The sequence below is a fragment of the Natrix helvetica genome (assembly GCF_964273705.1).
Source record: "Natrix helvetica genome assembly, chromosome: 1".
Lineage (NCBI taxonomy): Eukaryota > Metazoa > Chordata > Lepidosauria > Squamata > Natricidae > Natrix > Natrix helvetica.
Window position 1 is genome coordinate 243454395 of NC_138548.1, and position 17252 is coordinate 243471646.

The 17252-nt window shown below is 38.5% G+C and overlaps 1 protein-coding gene across 2 annotated transcripts in view; it reads left to right on the forward strand.

The window, feature by feature from the left end:
- ASPSCR1 (ASPSCR1 tether for SLC2A4, UBX domain containing) overlaps nt 1–17252 on the forward strand; it is a 79361-nt gene that overhangs the window by 22437 nt on the left and 39672 nt on the right. For both annotated transcript variants that reach the window (XM_081938104.1, XM_081938103.1), the window contains exons 5-8: nt 4599–4656; nt 5649–5722; nt 7007–7433; nt 12844–12983. In XM_081938104.1, the coding sequence (XP_081794230.1) occupies nt 4599–4656; nt 5649–5722; nt 7007–7433; nt 12844–12983 (699 nt within the window). The remainder of the gene's footprint in view (nt 1–4598; nt 4657–5648; nt 5723–7006; nt 7434–12843; nt 12984–17252) is intronic.

Here is a 17252-nt window from a genome sequence, read left to right on the forward strand (position 1 = left end):
TGCAATGTCTGCTTTTGTTCTTCTGATGAATATTTTAAATATTAAATAAAATTGGTTTTCTTGTACAGAAATTTGGCTTAACTCTCCCAAGATACAATAAATATTACAAAAGTATTAATTTATCTTAATTTTTGAAACATCACTGGCGTTTGGGATACTGTGTGGGAAGGAACAAGAGTTTTGGATGACTTCTTTTTTTTTAATTGAAGGAATAGTAAAAAAAAGCCATATGTGAGCTAGCTTAGTAGCAGTTTGAACTCCTAGTTGCATTTTCACATTGTGTAAGCTGGAATGCTTCTGTATTTTATAAAGTATCTGGCTAAATAGCTTATTTCAGGATAGATTCTAGTAGCCACAGCCATTTTTTCTGCTTGCTAACGCTTCAAACCTCATTCTCTGACTGTCCCATATGGAGAATGTTGTTAGAGCTCTGTGCGTCTTCTTGGAGCAGAAGAGAATAAGTGTGGTCAACCCACTGGAATTTTCCCCCAGGTCCCTAGTGTCCATTTCTGCTAATTAGGTCTGAAGAAGGTCTGGAAGCTATTGTGAGCTGCTGCTGCTGCTGCTGCTCCTCCTCCTCCTCCTCCAGCATGCTCTAGCCCTTACACAAGATGTTTACAGGCCCTGTCAGATCCCAACATGAGGGAATCTAATCTGCCTGCTGTTCTCCTTCTGAAAAACAGCACATCAAAGTAATGGCAGCGTGTTTGATGTGTCTGTTTGCCTCAGAGAATGCACGTAATGGATTAACATTTGGAGGAGAGGCCTGCTGGCTTCTAACCATCTCTTGGGGATCTTTGTATATGTTGTTTTTTGCAGACACTTGATCAGAGAGCACAGCCTTGGATCATAATGCCAGAGGTGTTGAAATTAAAAGAGATGACCCTTTCCTTGAAATTTGTCTGCTAGATCATAGCATTCTTAGTCTTGCATCTTAAGCCTGTGATCCTATCTTTTGCAAATAAGTTGGTTCCTGTTTATTGTGACTTTGGAGAAGTATATCTTGAATATTCTCTTGTTAACAGCAACCCTGAGAACTCTGTTCGCCCATCTCTGAAGTTAGATAGCTTGTAGAAAAAAATGAATAAGCTTAATTTAAGGATAAGTGAGAATTGTAACCTTCTCGAAATATTTTTTTTTAAAAGTGTGCATATTTCTCATAAACTGGAAACTTCCTTATTTAGAAATAAGGAAACAAATACAATAAAAGATTAATTAATCTGCATATTTAAGCAGAGAGCTCTGATGCTTCAGATTCTGGTGGAATCCCTTGTAGTCAAAATATAATATTGGGGGACTAAATTAAAATTGCCATTTAGTAACATTAATATAGACATTATCCCCTCATCTGAAAGTTGGAGATGGAGGAAGCAGAATAGCAACCGTAGTTCATAGTTCTAGAAGTCTATAAGGAAGCAAGCTCTTGGTTTTTGCCAATCATCCCTTCAGTAAATAGTACTCCCCTTTGGGGAGAGGGGGCGGTATAAAAATCTAAATAAAAGTAAAGTAAAGTAAAGTAAAGTAAAAGTATCCACAATTTCAAGAGCTTTAACTGGGCTTTTAAAAATATGCTTACTTCCTTTCTGATTTACACTTTAATATGTTAATAATTCTAGCATTCATGTCATGTTCTGAATTAAAGATATACTTAAGAGTTTATCATTAGCATCCTTGCTGGCAGATTACTCTGTCAAGTTTCTGAATTATTATTTTTAATACTTTCTGCAGCAAAATTGTCTTGAGAAACTTTCTGTTTCCAGAACCTAGGACAGGGGACCCTAACCCCCGATCCATGGGCTGGCACTGGTCCAAGACATGCCAGAAACCAGTCCGCGCAAACAAGCGAAGCCCCATCTGAAGGATGCAGACAGCACACAAAACGACACCCTTTCTGGTCTGTGGAAAAGCCTCTCTCCACGTAACTGGTCCCTGGTGCCCAAAAGATTGGGGGCTGCTGGTCTAGGGACTTGTCATTCTGCAAGATTTCTCTAACATGCTCATTTAAAACCTATACACTGAAGCATTGAATAAGTAACTGATCCACAATGTGGCAGGGTAAGCAGGTCTCATTTCAACGTGTGTGATCACTCCTCTTTGCAAGCTGCATTGATTACCAGTATGTTTCCAGGTGCAATTCAAGGTACTGATGGTCACCTTTAAAGCCCTTCATGACTTGGGCCGGGGTTACTTATGGGACCATCTCTCCTGAATTGTTTCTGCTTGTGCCATCTAGACCAGCAGGAGGGGTATCTCTGGGCCCCATCAATTAGGGAGTGTTTTTTGTTAGAGCCCAGGAGTAGATCCTTTTCTCCCATTGGGCCCAATCTGATCTCCCAATATTCTCCTCTGGAATATTCCCTCTGGAGATCAGATTGGGCCCAACCTTGCTGGCCTCTAAAAGGTCTTGGAGACTTGGTTCTATGCTCAAACCTGGGACCCCATATGTGTGGTGGAGCCAATTTTCTTTTAGCTGCTCTGTGTTGTATGGCTTTTTAAAAATGTGGTTTTATTTATTTTTTAATTGTTGGCTGCCCAGAGTTGTGTATTTGAGATGGCAGCCATACAAATCTAACAAATAAGTTTGTCCCTTAATATTGATGTACCCTTGATCAAGTACTTTCTGGATAATTTTATTTTTTTTCCTCTTGTGTGGCAGAATTGATCTGCTTTCCCCTGCCTCCCAAATTGCAAATGTTTTCAAAAGGAAGGTGTATCTCTTTTTCTCTATCATAAATATAACATAGATTTAAACAGTATTTTTTTCCATTAGGATCATTGGTAGAGAAAGTCTGAAGGGCCACACATGTTGTATACAGACTTGCAGAGAATGTCAACACAGTCCAAAAAATGTCTTTGGAATTAGCAGGAAACGAGATAAATGCACATGTAAGCAAAAAGAGATAGAAGATATGCAAAATCTATTTATTCCAATTATTAGGCATAGTGAGCTAGCTTGATTATGCTGCAGATACTAGGAGATAGTAAGTGGCACTGATTTCCAATCTTGGCAAATAGGCTGTGTGCCATATGACTTCTTGTCTTCATGCATATTTAAATACGATTTTTCATTTCCAGTGCTGAAGTTTTTCAACTGCCAATCCGTTCAGCATCTTTATATGTGGAAAAAAAGTGGGAGTGCTATTTCAAAACATATTGGGCTGCTTCTGGCAGAAGAATAAAGGAATTCAAGTTATGGTCATAATTGGAAGAAAAAACTATAAAGAACGGGAATTTCCATTTGTAAGAGTCAGTAATAAGAGTTTACGTAAATTTAAAAATAATACTTTCATCTTTCCACAGCATTTCTATAAGTCTTTTGGCAGGTATTGCCTTCTGGAAGGACATACTATATTTTTATGTTGGATGCTTTCTGCTTGAGTTGATATAAAAAGCTTGGATCTTAGAAGATTTGTTGTTCCACTAATTTTTATTATTTTATTTTGAGTTTTTTTTATCAAGTCACTTCAGTTTTGCTAGATTTCTTTTGCTTTATCTTTCAGTCCTGAAAACTAACTATTGGTTTAGTGGTATTGGGTATTGAATTGAAAGCCTTTTATTTCTTTATAGATACTATATTGCTGGATATTTTAATCTTTACCAAGTATCTAAAATCACATTATCTAATGGACGTTATACAAGGGAAGATTGGAGGAAGGAAGGAAGAAAGGAAGGAAGTGCTGTGAAGATTGCCATCTGTACAACGGTGGGATCAAAACTAGTCAGACTGATTGTAGCAGATTCCTGAAAGATCAGAGAGTTGGAGGCCCAATGCAGACTTCTACATATGTACAAAATGACAGATGGCTCAGAACCATGCACTCAAAATGGCAGATACACAAAACAAGTTAACACAGAGAGTGATTTAGTCTGAATTAACCAACTGCAGATATAAAAAAACCAAAAGTTGTAGATAAGGATCACCTGTACTTGTAATAGTTTACATATAGATTTAAGCCATCACTCATTTGCTTTATTGCTTCCTTATATTCATCTACCCTGGAATTCTTCAACTGTTCTTTATTATTGTTGTTGTTATTCAATAATAGTTTGTGTTGTTTTACCACAAAGACATATAAGGAATTCTTCATGAAGGTCAATAGTCCTTTGACAAAACAAAAACAAAACACTAAAGTTGCACCAGACAGTCTTGGTGTTTCCTACAACCCAAAATGGATATAGAACACGGTGTTCAGTAACCAGGCAGGAACATGTTTCAATGTGCGAATAGGAACTGGACATATGCTTGCCATCCTTCTCACTGAAGTTACATAGATTGTTTATATGCAGTAAGAGTTAAGTTAGGAGAAAATATCACTTCAGCTGAATACAACTTCAGTCTGACTCTCTAGTGGGTTGGGATGAGAAAGAGATGAAGAGCATACCTGAGCTTTGCAAGGCCTTTTGTGCTATGGTAAGTGGAAGATGGGTACGAAACCATTGAGTATTAATGTTGGTAAGCTACTCTGGACATTCTATAGACTTTTCTCTGAAAAAGCTTAGAAAATTCACAGACTGTACATTAGATTTGTTTGGGGCTTTTGAAACCAGAATAGGGTTTTCTTCAAGAGGGCATACTTCATTTTTATGTTTCCTTACAGGGAATATGTGGAAGAGCAAAGTGAAGTGTCCCCTGTCTGTATTTACATGAGAGACGAAGTAAGTCAACAAACCCACTTCTCTGCCATTCCCCTTCCTCTCCCACTGAAAATGACAAAATTACTCTGCGTAGCTTTGCAGTCTGGAAAATCCGTTCCTCCTTTTGACTCACTGGAGAAGGGAAATGGAAGGACTTAGTCTCTTTAAAGTTTGAAGTATTTTGAGGGGTGAGGGGGAAAAAAACCCCTACTGGAACATAATCATGGGCTGCTTAGCTCAAGACTTTGAACCCATGAAATATACTCAATGATCTGTTTGTGTGTTTTTTCAACTTCTTATAAAACTCAAGACTCACAACAGTGGTTACAGCTTAATAAATATTTGCCTTTTCCTTGTTTTGATCTCTGCAGGGTTTTTATTTTTGTTTAATGCTTTTATATGTCAGTACTTTAGAGTCATTCATCACCTACCCTAGAATAAATGCCAACCTCTCCTTCCAGGTACTGAACAGATCACCCTTATAGTAGTCAGTGTTAGTTCTGCTATCCTGGAAGTGGAATACTGAAAGAGGTGGGGAGGAGTGGATAGGCAGAATAAGCCTCTTCTAAGCCTCCTCTCAGGATAAGCTTGTCATCATAGAGCTAAATGCAGTTCAGCATGTTTAAATTACTACTTGAAGAATGGAAGAGCCTAAACTTATGAAATTGCTTAATTCCAAATTGGAGCAATGGTTAATCAAGGCTAGTGGTAGATTCCAATATCTCCAATTAGGTGTTTTTCAGTTCTGCTGTCTAAGATTTCTTTAAATGCAAATGTCAAAAATGGACAGTGGGATTTTATTTATACAAAATTAACATTTTAAAAAAATCATCCTTAACACTCTGAACAAAGGTCAACAAAAGCATAGAACTATTTGAAAGCATTTAGAGGAAAAGTACATAAAACAGAGTGTTGTATATTACTCTTTGATACTTCAAGTATTTAAATAACTTTTGAGTGAGTTGCCTTTTCAGAACTGATAAAACAGTACTGTATGTTCATTTCCCTGGTAGATATCTGGGAAAACTGCTTTGGAGAAGACAAGTCTGAAGTCGCTTGGTCTGACTGGAGGCAATGCCATTATCAGGTAGGGAGGAGCACCATTTCCTTTTTTCCCCTTTTTGTGTTTTTTCTTTCTTTTCTTTTTGCCCAAGGAATAAATTTACTTTTGTGCGAGTGAGCATTTAAGGGCATGTTTTTGAAGACCTTCGTTAGTTTAGATTGCCAGCAGTGAAAGTACCTCCCCCCCCGCCCCTTGTTGATATCTAATGTTCTGACCTGTACCTGGTATTTTGTTTGGTGTTTAATTTACTGTTTTATTTATGTTATATGTCACCACTTTACATCCTGAAGGAGACAAGAGCAGTATGCAGAAAGAACAATGAAATATAATAATCTATTGTAAAGCAATAAAAATGTAAAATTAAAATATTTGAAAATGCAATCTGGTCCTGAAATTGATGTTTCCTTTGTGATGCCTTGATGATAGGTATATCTTCAGTTTCTTTTAAAGCAACAGTTGGAGCTGATTGTACTTCTTTTGGGAGATAATTTCACAATTGAGACATGGTAGTCCTTAGGCATTGTGAGAACTCCGTCAGTAGGATAGCAAGTAGGCCTTCCCTAAGTCATCCTAGAACAGTGATGGGGAACTTTTTAGGCATAGAGTGCCCAAACCTGAAGGTGTGCGCATGCGCTCACCAGAGTGCCGGAAACCCGACAACCAGCTGGCTAGTGGGTATGCACGCCTCGGAAACTCAATGACCAGCTGGCTGGCGTGCATGCATACGTTGGAAACCTGGCAACCATCTGGCTGAGCTGGGCCAACGGCACGCGTGCCCACAGAGAGGACTCTGCGTGCCTCCTCTGGCACATGTTCCATAGGTTTGCCATTACGGTCATAGAGCAATGTCATTCTTTTAAAATAAAACTTAAAAATTCTAAGAGCTGGCACAGGGCTTTGCATTCATTATCATATATTCCTTATTTAGCCACCCCGTTTTGCAATTAGACACCTGTGCCAGAATTGTCTGAATTGTCTTCAAGAATACTCCCAAAAAGAGTTAAATTCCTGGTTCACCAAGAGTTGCCCTTTAAGGCTGTAAATTTTAACACTTTATCAAACTTAAAACTTCATTAAATTTGGCAGAGTACTGCATGTAAGTATCTCAGTCTATTGTTTCTTTTTTTGTTACAGTTTGTGTGAGAAACGCTTCATTTGTTACTGGGAGGAAAAAAACCTGAATCCCACTTCCCAATAATATAATTGACCACATATTTCTGTATTTTTTTGATTGAAAAGGAAAATAATTTCTTCTGTCTATGCGTACGTATACTTAAGCCTTCTTTTTCATGTGTCTCGTTTTCATAGAGTGAACACAAAGAAGGCTGTTTCCTCTGATAATGCAGAAGGTGGGAGCAATGAAATTCTTTCTAAAGAAGTACCAGGAGGGTCAGCTTCTACAGAACAGCCAGAGGCTGTGTCTCTTGTACACCTCCCTCCCTTTCCAAGCTCATCCCGTTCAAGTGAAGCTGCACTTACCAACCAATGTACTAATAAGCAGAACTGGAGTAAAGGATCTCAGGATAATTCAGAGGAGCTTAGTTCTCCTTCAGAGGTTATGCCTACCTCATTTATCCCTTTCATGGGCAGTGGCCAGTCTCTGGGTGGTGGCAGTCCCACACCAATGCTATCTCCAGTATTGACAAACCAGCCAAGTTCTCTATCCAGTCCTGGAGGGCCTTCCAAGCCAAAGAAGTCAAAGAACAGCCAAGAAAAACGAAAGGAGCAAAAAGAGGTAGCGGTTTAGCTTGCTTACAGAGCTCTTCGGGAGGAGAAAGTTTTCTAGACAATTGAACCAATGTGTTAATATATTCTCCCAAATTTAGACAAAATTATGTCACCTTCAGTTTATTTTACGTGATTTATTTATTATTTATATGATAGCAAACAGTTTCATTGGTGAGTGATAATGCTCTTGAACATTTCAAACTGGGTGGCTGAAATCATTCATCACCTCTTGTTTTAATTTTCTAGAGCATTCATTTTGTTAGGTCTGAGACAGTTCATGATGAATGCTGTTCTGCTTTGTTATTAGGAGCTGGACGATCATTTAATATTTCTGCGCATGGTTGATGTGTTTAGTTCTGATATTAGATTGAGACATGGATACACCCTCTTACATTGTTTTGCCTGTAGCCATGGGAACCCCCTGCTATAACTTGACCAACGTCCTTGCATTGCCAAAATCAGACTACTTAAGAGATGCTCTTGGAGCCTGCCTTCTCAGACCTGGTAGAGTGCTGCCTTTAGAGTGGCTGCAGGTTCTGCTGGAGCCTTCCCTCCCTCATATTAAACAGCGTGTGACTTTGACTGCTGCTTTCAGGCGCTTTGATCTTGGGTGCCTTTGCCGCTGATTGATTACGTTGCACTCCCTCCTCTATTCCTTCCATTCCCTTCTCTTGCTCTCATCAACAGCCCTAGAATGGGGCTGGCCACATGGCATCTGCTTTTTGTCCCTTTTTAGTCCAGGGAGCGGGGAGAAGGGGGAAAAACAAAAGAAAACAAAACAAATTATTTTTAAACATCAAAGGTCCATTTTAGCAAAAGAATCTTCCCATTAATGTTGTGCTTGTGTGTGGGGTTTTTCTTTTCTTTTAATTTGATGGAAGAAGCTGGATAAAATCTGTGCCGGCGTCCCTCCACTTCTGGGCTAGGACTGGTTCACAGACAAGCTATGCTTTGACTTTGATGTCAAAACATTAATTGTTAGAAGGTAGCTTCACTCCCTATTCCCCTAGAGATCAGAAGAATTCTGCAATGCGGGAGGTTTCAGTCTTATCCGGCATGTTTTTTGGAAGTTGTAGCATGCCCCTCACCTTTTAATTGTGCAGCACAGTAACATTTAGGTCGGTAATAGATAGCTTTGAGTGGCTTGACCACAGCACTATAATAATCCTAGAGTTGAAGATTCTGTCATAGGTTGAGTTTGGAAATCAAAACCAAAATAGGTGAAAAAGACGAGTATGTTTATGTTTAACTTTCCTTTAACTGCCTTGTGTTGTAATTCCTGGAATGGAAGAACTATTTAGTTCAAAGAGATTATCCATCAAATCATTATGTCACCCAGTCCGTGCTATATGTATTGTGTAGCTGCTGCTTATCCTCCTTTTTTGGAATCTGTAATTGGAGAATTGCTTCTAAGAACCGCATTGTGGAAACTGAACTATTATTCATCAGCCTGTATCTCCATATCTGAAACAGAGTGCTGGTCTGGTAATTGACTTTGTATTGGTGGTCTACTAGAGAAGCTTTGAATACAAGAGGACCCGTGCTTTTGTCTTCAGCGTTGGGCAGCCAGCCCTAGCCAAGTGGGATGTTGCCAGTGTCTTGGGTTTGTTCAATAGTAGAGAGGAATGTGTTGCATTGTTTTCATCCTCAAGTCAATTACTTGTTTCTAGACATAGCCCTTCTGGAACTCACTTCAGATTTTGGAAGTCATTGCTGTTATGAGGAGAGTTAAAAGTTTAATGCTTTCTATTTTATCTAATAAAATGAAATTCAATGGTGAAAAGAGTAAGGTTCTACATTTAGGCAAGAAAAACGGAATGCACAGGTACAGTATAGGTGATACCTTGCTCAGTAGTAGTAACTGTGAAAGGGATCTTGGAGTCCTAGTGGACAACCATTTAAATATGAGCCAGCAGTGTGCAGCAGCTGCCAAAAAAGCCAACACAGTCCTAGGCTGCATCAACAGAGGGATAGAATCAAGATCACGTGAAGTGTTAATACCATTTTATAATGCCTTGGTAAGGCCACACTTGGAATACTGCATTGAGTTCTGGTCGCCACGATGTAAAAAAGATGTGGAGACTCTAGAAAGAGTGCAGAGAAGAGCAACAAAGATGATTAGGGGACTGGAGAGTAAGACATATGAAAAACGGTTGCAGGAACTGGGTATGTTTAGCTTAAGAGAAAGAAGGAGTAGGGGAGACATGATAGCATTGTTCCAATATCTCAGGGGTTGCCACAAAGAAGAGGGAATCAAACTATTTTCCAAGGCACCTGAGGGTAGAACAAGAACCAATGGGTGGAAACTAATCAAGGAGAGAAGCAACCTAGAACTGAGGAGAAATTTCCTGACAGTTAGAACAATTAATCAGTGGAACAGTTTGTCTCCAGAAGTTGTGAATGCCCCAACACTGGAAGTCTTTAAGAAGATGTTGGATAGCTATTTGTCTGAAATGGTATAGGGTTTCCTGCCTAGGCAGGGGGTTGGACTAGAAGACCTCCAAGGTCCCTTCCAACTCTACTATTGTATTGTATTGTATTGTATTGTATTGTATTGTATTGTATTGTATTGTATTTGAAAGCCCTGTCTCCCAAGCTACATTCGGTGCCAATTGCAATTTGAAAATTCTAGGCAATATTTCTCAGGATAATTATATTGATGTGATAGAAAAATCAGTTTTTCAGGCTTGTACAATACGTTTTATGTAGGGCATAGAAGACCAGCTGGAAGAGGAAAAAGAGAACATAAAATAAATTGGTTATATGAATGAGGTACCTGCCTCTGAAGCTGAAATGTCACCTTCATGGTTAATTTTTTAAGCTAAACATTCTTTTGTGTCAATTACTATATTTGCTGTTTCTTGTGATTTCCTTACTTTATCCACTTCAGTTTGCTACTCTTTGTTATTGCTATAATAAATAAAAAGTATCTAGTGGAAGATAGTTGATGGCGTTTGGTCCTGGATTAATTATTTGGTCTTATGGAGAATCTATCAGAAGTTGTGTAAAATTTATTTATCAGGCATTAATAGAAATTGTTAGGGTCTATCATGCAGTCCCATAACATCACCACGGCCACCCATTGTCCATTCTGTTCTAATAATTAGAAATAGTGACCCTCAACTCCATTTATATTTAATGTGGGCGAGTGACAAATTACTTGGGTTTGCGAAGTTGTCAACTCTCTTTCTTCTAATCCAGGGGGAGGAGTCCATGACTCTCGGTTCAACACAATTGCTCATTTACGCTGCAGCCCAGTCTCCAAACAACTGGAGTCAGGCGACAGTAGTCATTGTGAAAGGACAGATTGGCAGCTCGTGGGTACTCCTTGTGCTTTCTGCCCAGGGAAAGCTACAATCAGGCTCCTTCACCCTCTAGTTAGACCTGACTCTCTTCAACTTTCTAAAAGTAGCTGAGGGTCCACCCACGCAACCTCACTCTTTTAACTTTCCAAATTACCCTCTGGTGCCCACAAATAGAGGAAATCTTGCCTTGTAATTTGTGTTGTCTCTACTGATAATTGAGAGAGGCTCCTTCTATTCCCAGAGGGCTTGTTCAGGGTGGGGAGGGGGTAGTGTTGCTGGAGAGGATGATAGGACAGGAGATGGGTGGGAAGACAAGCAAAAACAGGGTATGCTAGAGACATCAAGATGGGGTGGTGGTGGTGGTGGTGGTACGGCTGACTAAAAATAGGACTATCTCAAGTTCACGGAGTCTGGGGCCAGGCCAGGCCAGGCAGATCATTGATGGTCAAAGATGCTAGTTTTCAAAGCAGCCTATTAACCATACAGACCAACTGGTGCCATCACTTTATAGCTCTGGATTCATAATGTGTCAGCCAAGTCTCATTGCACAGTATTTACTTTAATCTCTCAGAACTCGCAGAACCTAGCCCATGCCTAAGAAAGTTTTGTGCACTGAATGGAAACTTTACTTGTAATGTGGTACAGTTTCATTTAGTAGTTTTTATTGTGCAACTGCATCGGAGTCTGCATTTTAGGCATTCAGTGCTAAGGAAGCAGTCTTTTCTTCTTCCTAGCTACTTCTGCACCGTAACTTCTATACCCTTTAACCTTTCCTGAGTCTAGATTTTCTACAACAGGTTTATCTATCTGATTGACATCTTTCCATGTTTACACAAGAACAAGCGATAGATAAGTTTCAGGCTGTATTGAGATGCATTTGCTAGTTTTAAAAATAATAATAATAAATACTGTAGAACTGTACAGCAAATAACTGTTGAAAATAAAATTTACTAATTTCATTCCAAACTATTCATTAAAAATAAGATTTCAAAAAAACTAAATAGAAGAAACAAATAAAAAATAAAACAAAAAAAGGGGGGAAATCCAAATAAAAATAGTATATCAGTATAATAATGTGGTAGTGACATAAAAACAAAAGAACAGCAATGCTATAATATATTCCTTTGAATGTATTGCATCACCAATACAAGAAGAACAAAAGGTAATCAACCTTTTGGGAACATCCATTGGAAAGTGCAGTATTTTTTTTAAAAAAAATGTGAAACTAATGTAGCTTTTAATTGAAAGAACTACCCTGGTTATTTCTTAAAACTGGAAATCATTTTTTTCTTAGTTCCAAATAGCTTGATTATTATCCAATTTTATTTTAATCTTTTTAAAATTGTTGATAATATTAAGTTGTTGCTTGATTTCCATAAAAGCCTTTTCTAGTTTATTTGAAACAACTGTTGTTGTTTTTTTTGAGACCTGCTAAAGCACCCAATTCAAACATAATAAATAAACGCTATGTATTACTGTTTGGATGATGTGGTTATTTATATTCATTTTATCATCTTTCAAAGGTTTTAAAAGTATCAATAATGAATGCTTAGAAGGCACTGTCAATCAATGTTTTCCAATAAAAAGTTCTTCCTTCCATTTTTTAAACAACCTACCTACCTACTTACTACATAGGATTATTAAATCCAGACTATAAAACTTCAGCTGACCACTACATAATGGCTCTTTGTTTACAGATCTAATTCATGTTCAAAAGGGTTTGTATAATATGGATATTAAAAGTAGCATTTTTTAAAACCCCTAGAATCCGAACATCTCTGCCTTAGAAAGGGCGTATGATATATGTCTAACATAGATTTACAGATTGTAATCAAACATGAATTCTGAAGATAGTGCTATTTTATATAATTATATAATGTATGCTCTGTGAAAATTAGGGCAGGAATTTACATTAGGAAAGATCATAGCATAAGTCAGTTATGACGTTATGTATGTAAATTAATAAATAAATAAATATATTGCTCAGAAATGTTGGGGGGATACCACAAAATCCACATTTTTCTAAGTGCAAAGATTATATTCCTTGTGCTTTGTGGATTCTGTGCCTTGATGGATTCAAGCATCAAGCTTTAATTTATATTCATTCTACAGCATTTGGACCGAGAGCCAATTGTGTGCCATCCTGATCTTCAAGAGCCGTTGGATTCTGATTCACAAGATCTCCCTGATGAGTTCTTTGAGGTTACAGTAGATGATGTGAGAAAACGTTTGGCCCAACTTCAGAATGAAAGGTAAATTTATTTTTCACTAGTAGTTAAGTAATATTTTTTATGGCCAATGTGCATACAATATAGATTGTTTCTTTGATTCTGACAGAATCCTAAACAATGAATATGCTCAGGATTTGCTTCCCAGTTGTACTTAATGTTCTTCATATTCTTGGAGATTTTACTTGTAGTCTTCTAGTTGTATGCTCACCTGCCTAGACAGAAACTTAATGTTTTTCTCTAAATACTAACTTTGTAGGAGGAGATCTATATTAGTTCATCTATGATAGCAAAAAACAAAACAAAACCCCCAAACCCCAGACCAAGCCTAATAGCACCTTTTGATTAAAAACTGTATTAAAAGTAATAAGCTTTATGAGCCACACTTATTTCATCAGATGCTTAGAATGCCTACACTGATATCAGATTTAAATTGGAATGGAGGGAGGGGAATACAGATGAGTTATGTAAATTGCAGGGTTACATTTGAGACAGTTCTCCAAAATGAAAAACAAGGTTTTAACAGCATTAGTTAGCAAGAGTTTCTGGACTTGCATTAAAAAGTTTCAGGTAACCTCAACAGATCTCAACAACTACAACTATTTTTTTTTAAACAAAGTTTTTTATTGGTTTTTTGATGTTTTACATAGGGAAAAGGTAGGGGAAAGGTTACAAATTTTGGCAGCTGCGAAATGCGGTAGGTGCACCCCCCCTCCAAACTCATAGTATACATTTGCATAAAATTCAAATATTACATAATAGCATATAGTCAGTGTGGTAAATTCAATTGGTAATTTCGGTCAGTTTATATCACGTGGATTTTCTTACTTATTTGTGTGATCTGAGCTTTCTTGATGTCGCCCCATCTCCCCCAGCTGGCAGTGCTCTGGCCCCTCCCGTGTCTTGTACATCTACTGAAGTGTCTTCTGGTTTTTCTAGGAGTAGTTTATTTTTTTCCATAAAGGCCTGCGCCTCTATGGGTATATTAATTCTAACTCTTGTCTCCTCCCAGAATATTAGCATACCTTCAGGCAATAACCATCGAAACCACACCCCCTTCTGGTATAGTTTATTCGCCAATTGCGAATAAGATTTTCTTTTCTCCCTCACTTTCTTGGGGATCTGTTTCAGAATGGTTATCTCCTTATCTTTGTATATCAAGGCTTGCCCCCTTTGTGCATTCAGGATTGCATCTCTTGTGCTTTTCCTAAGAAATTTAATGTGTACCTCCCTGGAAAAAGCGGTTCCGGCGGCTGACGGCGACGGGCAACTCGTTGCTCGCTCCGGCTCCCCGGTGGGCTTCCCCACTCCTTGTCCTGCTGGAGGGGCGGCATCGCGGGGGATCCCTGCATCGGTGGCGGCCGGCGGGAGGTCCCATGCGCGCTCAAGGCACCGGGGAGCAGATTGGAGGGCGCGTGGGTGCGTCTTCGCTGACAGGCTGTTCGGAGTGAAAAAAAGAAAGCTGAAGGATGCAGCGGTGGAGCGGTGAGGTGTAGACTCCCTTCATTCCTATTACCAACTATAAAATCTGTCTGCTGTGCAAACTTGAACTTTTGGCTTGAATTGGAGAGGTGCGGCTGGAGGGGAGGGGGATTTTCCCCCCCCTTGGACAAGCGGCTGGAAACAAGAGAGCTCTCAGCCCCAAGGGAAGGAGGAGGGGGAGAGCCAAACTAAAGATGTCACACCCCTACTAAATGGATTTTCAGATTTAAACTTTTAAGGTTTAGGACAATGAGATCTGGAAGCCCTGGGAACTTTGAAAACTTTATTTGTTGCCTCAATACCCGAAGCTGGCAGGGCAAGATGGCACACTTCCGTTGTCTTCATGAGATGTGAGACTTGACTCCACCTTTTAACTTCAGGCTTCCGGTCTTTGTCTCCGTGCTACCTGGATAATTCTCTTGTGGATTGTTTGCTTCTGAACCCCCTGGAGTGAAAAACGACTGCTCTTTTGCCAGGGTGATTAGAAAATTCTCCTGTGCCTGGACTCTCTGTCTCCTGGACTCTCTTGGCTGTTCTATCTCTCTGACTGATCCTTCTTTATACTGACTGGACTCTTTATTTTATAAACAATGGCATCTAAAAGACCACCTCCTGGAAAGTCAGGCTTTGCTGCCTCAGCCCCAACATCTGAAACCTCCAGTCCTAGCACACAATCAACGTTAATAGCCTTCAAGCAACCTAAATCTACGGACCTGGAGCTTCATCAAATGTTACAACAACTTTTACAGGGACAAGAGGAAATAAAGAGACAATTGAAGGAGATGAAAGAAGAAATTAAAGAGAACAACTACAACTATTATTGTTGATACTTTTCTTCTGTCATACAAAAAACATACACTTGTTAATAACATAAAATTAGTTGGAAAAGGTACTACTAGATTCCCTCTAATTCTAGAGAATCTAACATCAATGCAGTATTTTCTTAAACATGATTGTTGAGATATTAAAGTACGATGTACTTCAAAGAATATATGAATGTAGACTCAGCAGTAGAAGATAAATCCACTTCTCTACCGTAAAAATCTTATTTAGACAGTAGACTTTAATTTCCTTTGTAATTTGTAACTTAACTTTTTAAGTAGAAAAGTTTTTTTAGCCACAAACATTTTTGTCTCTAAAGCCTTTGCAAACATATGTGGATGGCAATATCTGTTCCTTGCACCGCTGAAGATTCTTTGGACTAGGATTTTCTTAGTTCTTACTAGTTTCCAGAAATACCAGCCAATTCATCTAATTCACAAAATTGCTTGGAAGGTTTTTTTACATTGTCATCTGCTTAGATGCATCTATTATAAACACTGGAAAAAGGGTGGATGAATGGTCAACAAAGCTCATGGTTTCTTTGTTTATATGACAGTGAACCCTTTGATCATAGAGCAAGTCTTCACAAGTGTTAATACAAAAAGCAAGTCCAAGCTACTTTTAACTCAGAATATCTGTGTCCTCCGAATTGTGATATTATTGGTTTGAAATCTGGAGTCTTCATCTGGAGGTGAAAGAATCTAGAAAGTATACAGGGAAGACATGTCACAGGGGACAGGGGTTGTCCAATTGTTGATAGATGCAAGAGATTGTACAGAATTCCTAGAGAATATTTCGAAATAATACAATACTTCACATTGTATATTGGTGATAACATGGGGTGCCCCATTGAAAATAGTGATTAGGATATTGCATTGGCACCAGCGAAATCTCTGTACAAGTCCACCCTCAGCTGCAGAAAGGCAGTGGGTAACCTGAGACTAGTCACTCCTTCATCTCAATCTACCTCACAGGATGCTTGTGAATAAAAGAGGGAGCAGAGGATTTTGAGTATACTACCTTGAGCTCCTGAACAAAAAGTGGGATAAACAAATGACATAGAATGAAAGCACTTGTGTTAATATGAGCAAAGACAGTGTACTAAATTGCAAAAGATATACTGGTATTTCTGTTATTTTAGCTTTTACTAAAACTCTGTAAGCATACCAACTATTGACACTTTCTAAATATTCACATGTTTTATAGACTGTTTTTCTTTTCATTTCTGTAAAACCTGATAGGCTATAAATTAATTCCTATAAATATGTCTATAAGACACCTTCCCAAAATGGTCACTTTCTAGACACATGAGCCTAATTTCTCAAATATTTCAGCAGTGACCATGCTGGCTAGAATTCTGAGTTAAGGACCACCCATCTGGAAGACCTCTGACTGAGAAGAGTTGCAAAGTTGTACTTATAAGCTCGCTGTCAGGTCTCCATTGATAATAAATACTTTATATTTAATCTGTCTTGAATCAATATTTTAAATGCCAAATTAATTATATCTGTCTTAACTTTCAACAGTTCTTTTTGATATTGTAGGATAGGATTTTGTTGCTTTATATATAAGATTAAATTTACCTTTTCATTGACATTTTTGCTTTATAAGTTGGCATAAAAATTGATAATTATGTATAAATTATACTGACCTGTACAATAATTTTCTAAAATAAGACAACAGAAATACAACTTTTATGGCAATTCCAACTTTTATGACATACCCTTAGGAACCTCGGTGGAGCAGTAGTTAGAGGGCAGTACTGCAGGCTACTTCTGCTGACTGCTGGCTGCCTGAAATTTGGCAGTTCGAATCTCACCAGGCTTAAGGTTGACTCAACCTTCCATCCTTCCGAGGTCGGTAAAATGAGGACCCAGATTGTTACTATCAGGTTCTGAAGGGTTAATGAAAACAGCCAAACACGGAGACGGTTTGAAAATGCAGTTTATCTTATTCCTCCGGCACGAACTGACCAACAAAGCACTTAGG